The sequence below is a fragment of the Phalaenopsis equestris genome, unplaced genomic scaffold (genome assembly GCF_001263595.1).
Source record: "Phalaenopsis equestris unplaced genomic scaffold, ASM126359v1 Scaffold000436, whole genome shotgun sequence".
NCBI lineage: Eukaryota > Viridiplantae > Streptophyta > Magnoliopsida > Asparagales > Orchidaceae > Phalaenopsis > Phalaenopsis equestris.
The window spans coordinates 730,414-746,254 of record NW_018164877.1 but is presented as its reverse complement, the minus strand read 5'-3'; the positions used below and the strand labels follow the sequence as shown (position 1 = coordinate 746,254).

The following is a 15,841-nucleotide window of genomic DNA, read 5'->3' as shown; positions in this document are numbered from 1 at the left end:
CCACCTCTTCCCTCTGGCCGAGCTGCTCGCAAGACCGAAATCCTCTGCTGCCAGCATTGTCACAAATTTTCGGCCCTCGTTTGATGACTGTTCCTCCTTCTTGCCAAACCGCACAACCTGCGGTGCGAATCCAGTCGATCAAAGCTTTCACTGCTCACCGAATCTGTCGCGATTCAGCTACCTGCGACACGATCCGCTTGCTCTTCTGTTTGTGAATGTCGAACTACTCTTCTTTGTCGCTTGCCATTTTGTTGTGAGATATGTACTTTCTGGCATAGAAATGAGACGAAAAAGAACACAAGCAAACACAGATCGTTTACGTGGTTCGATCCAACTGGATCTACGTCCACGGAAGGGAATCAATCAAGTAGTTCATTAAGGCAAAAGAAATGGAGAATACATAACTTATACATAGAGGTGAGCCCTCATCTTCCTTCTATGACCTCCCTCTCAAGCGACACCTTGATACAAGGCCTCAAGATGCTCTCCTCCTCTCTAGCTCTCTAGCTATTCTCTCCTCCTTCGTGGTAGCTTAAGATCTCTTCCCTTGCCCTCCTAAGCCTCACACCCCCTCTATTTATAGAAGCAAGAGAGTGGTAGGTGGGAGGTAGGCGAGCGGTAGGTGAACGGTAGGTGAGATGTGGTAGGTGAGCGGTAACACATTACAAAAGTACCCTTTTACCTTAGTTCATTAATTGGGGTCAAAATAACAAGTAGATTACTTATAATATAAAAACAAGAAACACATAAACAAGGTTTTTTTTTTGTGTGTGTACTGAATAAAAGAGACCTAAAACAAAGAACGACTAGAACAACAACACAACAAAAGAATAAGTCGGTTAATGCAAGGGTTGTCATAACTTTTTTTGTTATAACATCAGTAATTCGCTTCAAATGATTAAGGAAAATAATAATAAACATGAGTGGATTCTGAACTTATCATATTATAAACGTATATGCTGATTTAAATGTATATTTTCACATATAAGCTAAATTGGGGCAGTAATGTTTACGTAAGAAATGGAGCTATGTGCAATACTAGGGGTATTGGCATAATAAAGTTAAGAACAAGATAATATAGTTACATCATTGGCTAGAGAAAATCATGTAGCAAACTTAAATAAATATCTACTATACTTGATTAATCTTAATATTATGAGATCTAAATTCTCAGATAACGTTTAACCCCTTAAAGTTGGTAAGAGTATATTGATTGTCATGAAGGAAAATAAAGTTAATGGACTACAGGTATTACATGGACAAATTTTCCAATGAAGGAATGTTAAATTTACCCGTTAAATATTTTGAAAATTAAGTGTGAATAAATCTTAAATTTGATGACCACCAATCTTTAAATTCAAAAACAAACCATATCCAAATTTATTAAAGGAATTTAGACTCAACACCTGACAATCCCTTGCTTGAAGTTTAATTTAATATATATCTCATTTAATAGTCTTGTCTGAACACTATTACATGTGACACCTCTTTATCAGTTACAAATGGAAAACATGTTGGGTCCTTTGACTATAAACATTAAGTTAGTGTTGTGCTGCTTATTGATTCCAATTGCTTGCCTTGCAACACTCAAGCGCTTCATAAATACTTGTTTCTACGTTGCACCTCAGCAATCATAAGCAACAGAATATATAGCAGCCTTCATTTTCCTAGTGCTCAACGTTATATACCATGCATCATACTTTGGTCCATGAGTTATCACCAACATTATCCAATCCAACGCACGACCTCATAACATTGCACTTTGTAATACATAGAATTTACTACGTCTATTTGCCTTCAATACAACCAAAACACCTTTAAGACCTTAAGGTCTCCAACATCACCAAATTATCTATATCCTATTACACCAAGAGCACTTGACGATAGTAATTTTTTTTTAATATGATACATACATTATTTCAACCAACAATACAACTATATCATTATGTGTACTCAACTTTATATTACTAAGACCTCCTATTTTCAACATCAGTACATTCATCAAAAAAGTATTATTGATAACCTGCAAAAAAAATTTTGCAGCAGCACTTACATCATCAACTAAATTATCTTCTTTGTGGCCATCCTCTGTTTCTTGATCTCTTTAACTTAAGGCAAAAAAAATTCCACTTCATACGCCATGTCCATTTATCATAGAACAAAGTGATCGAGTTAAATTTATTAAAAGATTTACTCCTATCGTGATATGCATATGCCCTCACAAATCTCACTCTAACAAACAATAAACATTTAGCAAGTTCATCAACCCCTTAAATTTAGAATGAACTTCTTTAAAAGAAATGAATATTTAAAAAACTTTTAAGCTTTTTTTTGTCACGGCCAAAAATTTGGTATACTGAAAGTATTTGAGGATATAGAACACAATAATGATACTGATCGATAATAATCATAACCAGCCACATCAATATTTTTCAAATCTCAGTGAATAGAATTGAACCAATTAGACGCTTTAATTGACATCAATTTCCGCATATTTAAAAAATACATTGTTTGTCTCTAATATAATTTATTAGAGATGCTATCAATAATTTATACAGATTTTAGATTAAATCGCAAACCTTCTACACCTATTTTATCTAAAATCTAAATATTCCTAATTAATAATTTAAGCTGTACAGTCAATCTCTTTCAAGGCAGCAGAGTATCATTTTTTGCAAAAAAGAACCTTTTACTTACAATAAAAAATAAAAAATTCATGTGTGGCTTATTGGCTCAACTTCCTAAAATAAGTAATCCCTATTATAAGACCATAGGCTATGACAAACTCAAGTATAGCTTCTTCTATCACATTTCTATCTCCTAATATCATACCTAGGGTTGTCAAAAATGCTAGTTGTTCGTGAATAGCTCGTGTTTGGCTCGTTAAGTACCTCGTGTTTGAATCGTACATTAAGTAAATGAGTCGAACATGACAAATTATTTAAGCTCTAAGTATAAATGAACCGAACCCCGACAACCCTTTGTTTGAACATGTTCAGCTCATTTCAAAATAAGAAATTATATATATTATTAATATTTTAGCACAGCTCATGTGATCATGTGGTTCTGCGCCTTTTATTGCATAGAAATGGTGCAGAGGTTCGAATACAATAGCTTACATCTATTTTTCTTATTAATTTAAACTGACCACTTTTGAGTTGAACACGAACACACTATTCATGAGCAATTTTGAACATAAGTCAATTTGAAATATAAATATTTTCAAACAAGCCGAATACGAGTCAGACCTGAGCTTGCTCAAGCTCAGCTCGATTACAACCCTAATCATGCCTAACATAAATTTTCTCAAAACTCATCATGCTAGAAATTATATGCCCATTTTAGTCACCAATAAAAACTATATTTTTTTCTAAGATATATGTTTAAGTAATTCATCTACCTCCTTAAATATGTTTTAAATAATCTTCCGACTCAATTTGAAGAACATAAGCATTAACTGAGATTATAATATCCTTATTAATAATTATCTTAATAGTAATCACCCTATCACAAAGCATATTCATCTCATTAATTTATTTTTCAGCTCTATGCATTGCTATTATAGCTATATTCTTTTTTATAAGATTTCTAATAACTATAATCCTTCACAATGTTCTTTAATTTTTTAATTACTTGAAATAATGTTTAAAATAACACAATCAAACATAAAAGAATTATGATTCAGTGATGCAAGGTTTAAGCCTCATAATTAAATTATTAAAATAATAATAAATATGAAATAATATATAAAAAATTAAAGTGAAAGTTATAAAAAAAAATCATAACTATGTCTCTCTTCCTCATAATTCAATATTAAAAAGTAGTCTAAAGGTCTGTTTGTGGCAACTACAACTTATCCAACTTATCCAGATGATAAGTTGTTTATCCTGATAAGCTGTTGATTAGCAGTTGATTCGGATAAATAGTCTGACTGTTTGGTTTGTGCGCTTGGAAAACAACTGATTTTGGATAAGTGACTATTTTGCCCCTGTTTTAGATAAGTTGTTTAGCTGTTTGGTTAGTGCGTTTTGAGAACAGCTAATTTGCAGTTTTTTTTAAGTAAATGAACAATCTGACACGCAGAAGTTGTAGTGTTCTCAACGAAACTGCAATGTTCATGCCTTATTTTAATTCTGTAAGAACATTCATAAGACATGATTATCCAAACAGTGTTGCTATAATTTGTTTGAAGCTTATTCACTTCATAATCCACTAAACAAATGGGAATCACTCAATCAAGTAACTCACCAAGAGAAGATCTTTATCATCAAAGTTATTCAATTTTCAAAATAAAACACAAGAATGACAATTAGCTTTGATAAACCTGAGGAGTAAACCGAAAATGAACAATATTTTTCTGCATATATGAAGAAACTTTAAAAAAAACGCTGATCTAATTACTACACGATAAAAACAATCAGATAAACAAATAATAATCATCCCGCAAATTGATAGAACACTATGGGAAGGCCATATGGGTGCTAAGTACAGAAAATTAAACAAAATCAGAATCAATGTTGATGCATTGATCCCTTTGAGTGCTTCAATTTGAGTAGCTTGGTTTACATAGATACGAGTCTCCTAAAAACATTCGTATTTACAAGGTGTGTATATTATCCTCAAACCATCATTAAGCTTCCAAGTTAATGGTTAAGTAGGCCAAGGAATTGTTGATTCTTCTGCAATCAGAGCATCACATATTATGCATATTTATATTAAATAATTATATTCAATCATTTATTTTATTTAATGACGATATGATTAAATCAAATTTAATTTTGATTAAACAATATACAACTGTATTTGACTTTGGATCATAGCATGCTCAAATCCAATGAAATTAATTGTATTTAAAATTTATGTTGTAATAGCTTGATGCTTCGCAGAAAAGAACCCAACAACCCAAAGCAGAAACATGGATGCCAAACTTCAGAATGCATGTTCGCTTTGGGGTTTATAATTAAAATAAAGCTACATCTCAAAATCATACATTACTGGTTGACCCATGAGTATAGCATTCAAAAAGAATAAAAATAAGGATCTGTAAAACTGAATTCCACTCAAAAATCAATTTGTAGGAAATCATAATGTGTATGGAAGAGTTAAGTTAGACTTCTACTTAAGATTTAGACTTCTAGAAAATATTTAGTGTGACCAAATTCTAACAAAAAAAAAGAAGAAAAAGATGCCTTTGTCAAACACGGTTGAGGACAGGCGCTGCAACAATGACGGCTAAGAGATTCAATCGGAAATGAGAGGATTTTGACCGTTGTTTGGCTCTGCAAGAGGTAAAGGGATCCTGCCTTCATGCGAATCAAAAACAGAAATGGCTTCGCTTTTGGATGGAAGGCGCACGAAGAAGAAATGACGAAAAAAAAGAAAAAAATGCCAAAGGTATTACACGTCGAGAGAGATTGCCGAGGAAGGAGGGAGGAGCGGCTAGGCCACAGGAGATGCTAACAAGGCGAAGGGAGATGCGAACAAGGGCATAAAGAGCACAGAAGTATATTAATACTAACGAAACGCGGACCACAAGGATTCTCCTGCAGTCTGCGTGTTTCACAAGTAAAAACAGTTGTTTTTCGATAAGCTGACTAAACGCACGAAACAAACGGTATGACGGTATTTTCAAAATGTTGTCCGCACTTATAAACTGCCCCAAACGGGCCCCAAGTCACTGAGACATACTTTATGAATTCAAAAGTCTCATTTTAATCTAAGACGCACTCATTGCTTAGTGTGAATTAGTTTCTCTTCTACCATATTCACAATTGCATCAATATTCACAAAATTTTCCTCATCATCATACATCTCAACCATCTACCTCTTCCATCTTAAGTGATGCATCATTGATAGCATGCCGCAACTAGGGTTGTAAACGAATCAAGCCTGGGTGAGCTCAGGCTTGGCTCTGTTTGGCTCATTTGAAATTGACTCGCGTTTGAAACGAATCGTGAACAGTGTGTTCGTGTTCGGCTCGAAAAACTTATTCATGTTTGTGTTTGGCTCGTGTTCAACTCGAAATTGGCTCGTTAGAATATAAAATTATTATACTAATTATTTTTTAAAATAAAATTAAAATAATAATTTTTCTAAAAAACTATTTGTATAAACATTAACGAGCCGAACAAGAGTTGTTCGCGAACAACGAGCCAAATTCGCTGCCCTAGCGACGACTAGTGCAAGCGGTGTCAAGTCCTGTGCAAACATGTGACAAGCCAATATGGTGTGTAAGATTCTTGATTTTGTTTAATGTTTAGGAGCAAATAAATAATAAAATAAGAGTTAATTTCAATATTAAAATTTTAAATTAAAAATTTTTAATTTTCTAAACAATAATTTTTTAAGCTTGCACTTCTTAAAAATTGTACAAAGGCCATCTATTATTATGTAATTTTAAACAGTGCTTTTAAATTCTAAGTGCACCACTTAATGCATAATTCTAAACAATGTTATATACAATTAATATTTACTATATTTATTCTAATCATTATTTTCATCAACTACTATGTCTTCTCATTCACAGTCTAGTCATTTTATGTAATAAATTTAATCTTAATTTTAAACCTACTCAGCCGTTGCCTAATTTGAATTGCGCAATCAAGGGAGACTCTTGTTAAAATGTGCAGAACACGAGCTCCTATATTTCTCACGTTCAAGTTTGATTTTAAAGTTATTTTAAATTCATAAAAATCTAGGATACTCAACTCAAAATCAAACTCACATCATACGTAGCGCCATATATATCACCTAATGATACTCTTAAGCAAAGAGAATAAAGCACCTCGCAACTTCTCCTTATGCTTCAAAGCCAACAAGGACAAAAATTCGTTCAAGAGAAAGAAGTCTGTGGAGAGCATAAGATAAAACAACAATAGCGATGCGTCTCTCCCAATCTAGAAGAAGTTGGTTGAAAGCAATTGGTTACTCTTCAAACCGACTAGAAAAATATAAGCTCTTGGTTTACAATGATTTTGACAAATGAGAAGTAACTAGAGAACAATGCATGGATGGTGGGAGCCAAAGCATGAGGCGGCCAATGACTTTTTCTTGAGATTCGGCCATGCTCACGTGTAAAGACTTGCAACTAAAATAATGAAGAAAAGCTAAGAAGCTCTAGTATAGTGTAGTTATAGAGAAGTGGAAGAAAATATATCAAGCACGTGAATGTACGCGCACATTCCTTCTTGATTTTTGTGGTTTTGAACTTTGAGTTGTTGATTTGATATTCATTAGAAAATAAAATAAAATAATTAAAAAAAAAGAAGCAAGAAGGAGGGAGAGAGAGAGAGAGAGGAATCATGTTTGATAATAAAGTTTTTTAAATTCATAGATATCTTGAAAAAGATTTGTACCAAGCATGCTTTTGATTTTTATATATAATGGCTACTAAACTAAATACCAAATTTATGCTTTATTTGCTTCAAACCTCCACCTAAAGATGCTTTATAAACGGAGATGAAATTAATAAAGATGAACCTCTCAACTTCCAGTAATAGATGCCATCAAGGGCAACAATAAGCTAAGTTCAAAAGGAAGAGGCAAAGGGAGAGCTGGCGAGATCATCAGTTGAAAGCTTAAGGTCAAGTGCACAAATGCGTAAATCATTCAGTTAAAAAGTGGTCAACAATTAGGAGATCATTGTTGATGTTGACTGAGAGTGCTTCAAGCTCTAAGTAGTTGACGATATTGACTAACAAAGGATAGACTCAGGAGGAGTTCTAAGTTAATACAAAATAGATACAATCGAAATTGGACTTCGCAACCGCATGTGTTGCTTTGTCAACATTAAAAAAAAGGTATCTTTACTTACAAACCACTCAGTTCCTATATATTTACACATCTAACACCTAAATTTCATTTTTTACATGCATACTATTTTACCTATGCATAAAAAAAGATATATTTCACCTTTTTTAAGTTAAAATAGTGGTATTTTTTAAGTACTATGAAAGATTTGGGTGGTGGTTATAAATGTAAAAAACAACGTTTAGATGTTAGATATATAAATACATATGAATTAGGTACTATGCAGGTAAATGCCCCTACAAACTATTTCAGGCAATAAAGCAAGCTGAAATGTTTGACCGGGTCAATATGTCTAAGGGAGACTTTGTCCTATTGAATGCAAGACCAAATAGTCGGTCACAAGCAATTATTGCTTTCAAAATTAACAAAAACATGTAGGTCGAGTTATTTAAAGTGAACAATTCTTGATCAGAATATCTATAAAAAAATATTAACTGAAAAAAAAGACAATTTCTCCGCTATTGGCATACCAAAAATTTGCTACAAAATCTGTTATAAATCCACAATATTAGAAAGTAGGGTCATTTGCACGCTATTCTTAAGTATTTACACATTTAACACCTAAACATCAAAACTTTTAATGCATAAGATTACGCACCAAGGTGTTATAAGTGCAAATATTGAAACTTTGGGTGTTAGATATATAAATATATAAGAGTTGTATGGTATGTGTGTACATTTTCCTAAAAAGTATGGTGAAAGCATAAACTGTTCAGCATGTAATAAAAAAAGGAAAAAATAAATAAAAATTTCTCAAACAACAAAGAAACATTCCTGCCAACATTTGAAAGTTTTGATTAAAATAGTATTAAGAATTCAACTGAATAGGCCCCACTATGTCACATGCACAGTTTTATAAGCAAAAATGGAGGGTATGGTCTTCAATAGCAAAAACTACAAGCCCTTACCCCACTAAGTGGGGTCTTACTACATGCATCCTATTTCTCCATTGTGTCCTATTAAGCGTCATATTTTCATTTAATTGTAATAAATTAAGATAATTTTCTATATATGCGGCACATAAAAAGGCATGACGTTTGAAAAATCAGAACTGTAAAGAATTGTATAAACAATAAACTTTACTATTTACACACATACCAAACAATTCTTATGTGTATACATATCTAACACCTAAATTTTAATATTTACATTTATAGCACAAATTTTTAACATCACATCAAAAATACCACCTTTACCAACATTTTAAAAATCAAATGCACCTTTTTATGCAAAGGTTTGTAGCACCAAGGCCTTATGAATGTAAATATCAAACTTTAGGTATCATATATGTAAATCCATAAGAAGTGTGTGGTAAGGTTATAAATTTCCCAACCAATAAAACTACATAATTTATTGTAAGCAAGCTCCAAACATTAAAGCATTTGGGGGCAGAACATAATGAGAATCTAAAGACTATCCACAGAGTGAATGAAAGAAAAAATCTTACTTGGCTTGCGTATTCTCCAAGCAAATTAACCGAGTAGTTGGGTAGTAAAGTGAATCATTGGGAGTTCTAATTGCTGCCACTATCTTATTAATATCCATGGTGCCATCAGGATTGTTTTCTACAGTTTTAGGATGCACGCCTCCAAAGACTGAAATCCCCCCATTCTCAAAAACATGAATATGCGAATCATCACCAAGGATAACCTCACTTCCCCTTGTCTCACAATGGACGAGCACTGCTATGAGATTCCCCATGGTCCCAGAAGGTACAAAGACGGCAGCTTCTTTACCCGTAACCTTGGCCATCTCGGACTCCAATCGGAATGCTGTAGGGTCTGTTCCTAAGGCATCATCATCCACATCAGCGTTAGCCATGGCAGCTCGCATCACATCAGATGGCTTAGTAACAGTATCAGATCTAAGATCCACCGTTCTGGCCACCATTTTCATGTTCTTATGTGAAGAAACGCTGTGCTGCCTTCTTTAATTTGTCCTGAGTAAAGAACAGAGTTGAAGCTGTTTAAGCATGTTAGCTGAACAAGAGGAAGGCAAAAGAAGGTACACGAATATAAACATCTGAATTAAAAAGTTTTGTTAGTAATCAATCAAGAACCACGCACAGCTAACAATATCAGCTGTGTTCCTAGCTGCTGTACCTACCGCAAAAGAGAAAGAAACTAGTTTCATCACGGTCTATTCAACAAGAGATTCTGCCTCCAACCCCAAAAGAAAACAAAACATAAAAAAAGGAAGCTAACAGTAATGACAGAGTGCAGATGAACATTTCCAATGGTTCAGTTCTTCAATATCAGCGATAATATAGTAAAAAACGCAAGAAATCAAATTTATAAAACAGAAATGAAAGGATCGTTGGAAGAGGTACTGTTTCCACTTCAATTCGACGGTGAAAATCCCGCAGCACCGCAGTATCCGTCTCCCAAAATGGGCCTCCTCTTCTCGAATGATATATGAGGAAGGAATTCGGGTTTACTTTCCTCTCTTATATAAACCCTAACATGAAGCAAATTGGAGCACGTGTTCGCCCGCCATCCACCAGATGCTCCCCACCCATACGCTCTCCAGCCAGCGAAACCTCCCAAATCCACAGTGAAAGTAGAAAATAAGCACCAAGGAAGACGACGAACTTAATTCATTTTTAAATTAAAATTTGCAGACGGAATGTGATCGGACGCTACGACCTGTTTGGATCCACAATGGGTGTCGGAAGCCTGATGGATCTACTAAGCCGGGATGGGCTTATCAATGCTTATCATCTTCTCCAGCTCAGGCCGACCGAATGCTTCAGAGCTTTCGAGTTCCTTATCCATTATCCACCATCCATCATCCATGGCAGAAATCGAATTTTCTTATAGAAACAAGTAGGGCTGTTAAAAAAGCTTGTTGTTTGCGAAAAGTACGTATTCGATTCGTCAATGAGTTCGTGTTCGATTCGTTCAATAAGTAAATGAGACAAACGCGAACAAATTTTTTTCGTTCGGTTAGTTAAACGAACCAAACACGAACAGTGATGCGTTCGTTCGTGTTCTAATCGTTATTGTTTGAAATATAAAATAATATAAAATAATTATATATATATAATTTATTATATTTTAAAACATTAAATTTTATAAATTATAATATATAATAAAATAATAATAATAATATATTAATATACTATAGTAGTAATATACTAATATAGATATTGTATATTTATATAATATAAGTTATATAATTAATATATAATATTATTTTTATATATTAATATTAGGGATGTCAAACTGGCTCGTCGTTCGCGAACAGCTCGCGTTCGGTTCGTGTTCGACTCGTTCGTTAAGAAACGAACACGAGCTTATTTCAAACAAACTAAATTTTAAACGAACCGAACACGAACACAAGCTTTGTTCGTTCGTGTTCGGTTCGTTTACACCCCTAGAAACAAGGGGATTTATTTATGTATCTACTGCTTAGATTTTATTATTTATTTATTTAACAACACAACTTCTATATATTTATATACAAAAATACACACGCACATTACACTACACAAAATTTATACACATATAACAATAACTATATCATTTATAACTAATATCATTACATTTTCAAATTATATTAATATATTTATGGTAGATTTTATTTCTTATCTCTAATGAATTTTCTGAGTAATTAATCTCGTATTAGTTCTACTTAAATTCTTATTTTAATACTTTTATCTTATTTTTCCGATATTGATTATTTGTTTTATAAATTCATGTGTTACATCTCATTATTATAAATTCATAATCAGCCATAAATATTGGTTTATTATAATGCATAATTGGCAAGTCCTCAGATAAATTATTGGATTTACATGAGATTGGTGATTACATTTCCTTATATATTAGCAAGCAGTGATAAAATATTAATAAGTTCTATATGTATAAATACACATGATATTGTTGAATATGAATATTTATTTGGAAGTGCATGATTTAAGCTATTCAGATTCATGGTTATAAACATTTGATACTCTTTTTACAAATTATATTATACATAAACCATCCTATGAGCGAGTTTCAGTTATCACTCGTGCATAATCTTTTATTTTTTTTATAAAATACCCCTTCACCATAAAATTAAATTATCAAGTTAGTTTAAAAAAGGCTTATAATATGCCAAACAAAAATATAAATTTCCAAATAATTTTTTTTTTTAATTTATATGAAATTCTCCTACACTATAAAATTAATAAAACATTCTTCTCATCTTCTTTTATAAAATTATCTTATAAGGATAAAGATATTACACATAAAATAATATAAATTAGAATATTATGGATAAGTTTTCAAGTCACGTGCACTTCAGCCATTATCAATTTGCATAATGACAAAACTAAATTTGGATTTTTTTATGAAGTGTTGTTTAAAGATAAGGGATGGATAAATACCACACCATTGTAATATATTATGTATCTAACATTTGACATTTACATGTACAATATTAAAACTCGTGCATAAAAATATATTCTTTTATTTTTTAAAAGATAAAAATAATAATATTTTAATGTAATACTACTAATTTAAATGTTATATATGTAAATACTAAAAGTTAAGTATTAAATATGTAAACATATAAATGTTGATATATACTTTTTATAGCCACTGAATTGCAAATATTTCTATGCATGAAAAGGTACAATTCAATTGTTTAAAATTATAATAATGATATTTTTTGAAATAATATGAAAGATAGAAATGGTATAAATGTAAGAAATGAAATTTAGAAATTAAATATGTGATTACATAAGAACCCAGAGTATTTAACGAGAAATTATTGCATACAGACACCGCATGCGGTGTTTGATCCTAACCGTAGATCACGGTGATCTACGGTCAGGATTATTTCAATTTTTTTTTAAAAAAAATTAGGCGGGGCCCACCGAAATACATTATGACCGTAAATCACCTGATATACGGTCAGGATCGGACACCGCACGCAAGATGCATGCGGTGTCCGATCTGTATGGAATAATTTTTCGTATTTAACACCTAAATTTTAATTTTTGCATATAAACCACCTTACCTATGCATGGAGAAGGTGCATTCCACAATTTAAAAGAGTAAAATTTAGGAGTTAAATATATAAATACATAGGAATGGGTTGGTATGCACCCCAAAGCATCAAATCAAACAGCATATAGCCTCACAACCTGAGCGATTTTCGCGCGGCAAACCGGGCACTCCCCTCTCTTCTCCTTTATCTCCTTCAAACACGACATGCATCCGGCCATGTGACCGCAAGGAATGCAAGCACCTTCGACTGGTTTATCTAGGCAGATCACACATGTGGAAGACGAAGCACTGTTTCCGCTGTCTTCCTTAGTTTCAGTACTGCTTAACGCACTCCGTTTGATCGGCGGGACACTAAAATCAACTGGGCTGGAATCTATCGACGGATATTGAATGGGACTGCCATAAAAAGCTTCGTCGGAGATCGGCGGAGCCGAAGGAGCTGTTAAGGTCAGGCTTTCAGGTTGGGCTGTGTGGAGCTGTGGAGGGCTGTTTGGTCTGACTTTAGTGGGAGTATTTTCGTTATGAGTTGGCTGATTGGACGATCCGCTCGCGCCAACATTTATGCTCGGTTGGACCGACGGACCCCAACCGTTATGAGTAGGGTTTGTGGAGGAGCTTCCCCACTCATTTGCAGCATTGATCAAATTTTGTTGGGAGTGAGGAAGCGAGACACCCTCTACTAAAGCGGTTTGGATGGAAGCATTGATGGCCATGGCCAGTTCGACATCTTCGGGGTTCGGTGTGCTAGTTGTCGAGAACGGTGGAGCAGCTGGTGGTGGTGCTGGAACAATATTGGTATGCTGCAGGAGAGAGAACTGATGTCATTATGTGAAGACTTGGTAAGCATTATAGTGAAATATACATAAATAGCACAATTCTTATGTATTTACATGTCTCACACTAAAACTTTCATATTTGCAGACATAGCACATGCTTTAAACATATGCTTGACAAGGTGTATTTTATTTTTAAAAATGATAATAATGATATTTTCTTATGTGATACCAAAAATTTGAGTGCCATGTACTTAAAAGCACCAAAAAAGGAAGATTTACATGCGTTGCACTCAATTCTTATTTATTTACAAAACATCTAAACTTTGATTTTTGCACATACACATACATACATACATACATACATATATATATATATATATACACATACATACATATATACATACATACATACATACATACATACATACATACATATATATATACATATATATATATATATATATATAAGACATTTCACCCTATAAATATATCAATTACAAACCTACCCTTCTTTAATAAGCTTAAGTGAATTATATCCCCTTAATTTTGAGAATAAGCAATATCATAGGATTAAATCCTACTTTAACGCAAACTACATGATATGAATTAAATTTAAATATTTATTTTGATTCATAATTATATTAACTCTGAGTCCATTGCAATTAAATTTCATTCGTACATGTGTATAATTTCATTTGTCATAAGCACAATTTGTTTTTATCATTCTATTTAAATTGAAGAGGAGAAAAAGGATTCATGTAGCCGACCCCACTTAGTATTTAGATTACAAATTCTGTTATTTTCTTCTTTGCATATGTACCATAAGTATTTTATTTCATTGCACATGAATAGTTTTTGTCATTTTATAACGATCATGCAATTTTGCAAAGGAAGGAAAGCTCAAATACAACAATAGAATGGATGAATAAGAAATTCATAGAGCAATTCAACACGAATCTGATATAAAAGGAGAACCAAATAGGTGATACAAACCAAATATTACGAAGCACTGGCAAATCACGCATATATAAGTGTCGTCCAAGTAAAAAAAAAACTAGAGACTGCATATAAATCCTAAGAGAAACGAACTTCAAAAGTTCGAAAGAGTTATAATCTATTGTTTTCGAGTCTAGCTTGAAAGTTCTGAATTGGATAATTTTAAAGTTTAAATCCTAATACTTGCAAAAAATAAATCTTAAAACTAATTTTGAGGTTGAACTAGAATGGATGAATATGACATTGATAGAGAAAGTCGACATGAATCTGATATAAAATGAGAAAAGAGGTGCGGAGAAAAACAAAAAGGAACTTAGACAAATAAATGACTCAAAGGAGGGAGATATAATCTTTAACACTAGTTTATTGCAAGATACTAAGCAATATTTATAGAACAGAACTATAAAAATAAGATCCAATAAATATAAAATTATTTAAATTTAAACATAAAGTGATTCAAAAAAATAATTCACACAATAATGAATCTAAAATCCTTTCAAAATAAAATAACTATAAAATCCTAAATAATAAAATACATTATTTCTTGTGCAACAACAATTAAATCACTCAAAAGAGAGAGGCATAATCTTTAAATCTAATTTATTGCAAGGCACTAAGCAATATTTATAGAAAAAAAATTGTAAAAATAAGATCCAATCAAAATCTAAAATTATTTAAATATAAACATAAAGTGATTCAAAAAAATAATACATACAATAACGGATCTAAAATCCTTTCAAAATAAAATAACTATAAAATTCTACATAACAAAATACATTATTTCTTGTGCAACAACAATTAAATGACTCAAAGGAGGGAGGCTTAATCTTTAACTCTAATTTATTGCAAGGCACTAAGCAATATTTAGAGAAAAAGATTATAAATATAAGATCCAATCAAAATCTAAAATTATTTAAATTTAAACATAAAGTGATTAAAAAAAATACATACAATAATAAATCTAAAATCCTTTCAAAATAAAATAAATATAAAATCCTATATAATAAAATACATTATTTCTTGCGCAACAACAATTCCCTTGATACGCAAAGAAATATATATATATATATGTAATTTTCTTTTTGAAAAGAATGGTCGGAGAATTTGATAAGAGCCCTCAGTCACCCTCATGTGTCTAACCACTCAATCCCGTGATGCAAGGCAGATGCACTCAGGTGCGCTCAAACCCGTGACCCCATGGAACTTAGAACTGACATCGTAGATGCCAACCAAAGAGTCACAGCAAGCGGTATATATATATAT

At 32.4% G+C, this 15,841-nt stretch overlaps 2 protein-coding genes across 3 annotated transcripts in view; both read right to left on the bottom strand.

The window, feature by feature from the left end:
• The window catches only part of LOC110027694 (probable low-specificity L-threonine aldolase 2), an 18,340-nt gene extending 7,734 nt beyond the window's left edge, over positions 1–10,606 (bottom strand). The window contains exons 1-2 of the mRNA XM_020729211.1: positions 10,139–10,606; positions 9,257–9,748 (exon numbers count right to left, since the gene is read on the bottom strand). Of these exons, the coding sequence (XP_020584870.1) occupies positions 9,257–9,705 (449 nt within the window). The 5' untranslated portion in view covers positions 9,706–9,748; positions 10,139–10,606. The remainder of the gene's footprint in view (positions 1–9,256; positions 9,749–10,138) is intronic.
• Positions 10,607–12,825: 2,219 nt separating this feature from the next.
• Positions 12,826–15,841, bottom strand: part of LOC110027724 (probable E3 ubiquitin-protein ligase XBOS34) — a 10,196-nt gene continuing 7,180 nt past the window's right edge. For both annotated transcript variants that reach the window (XM_020729261.1, XM_020729260.1), the window contains exon 10: positions 12,826–13,606. In XM_020729261.1, the coding sequence (XP_020584920.1) occupies positions 12,920–13,606 (687 nt within the window). In that variant the 3' untranslated portion in view covers positions 12,826–12,919. The remainder of the gene's footprint in view (positions 13,607–15,841) is intronic.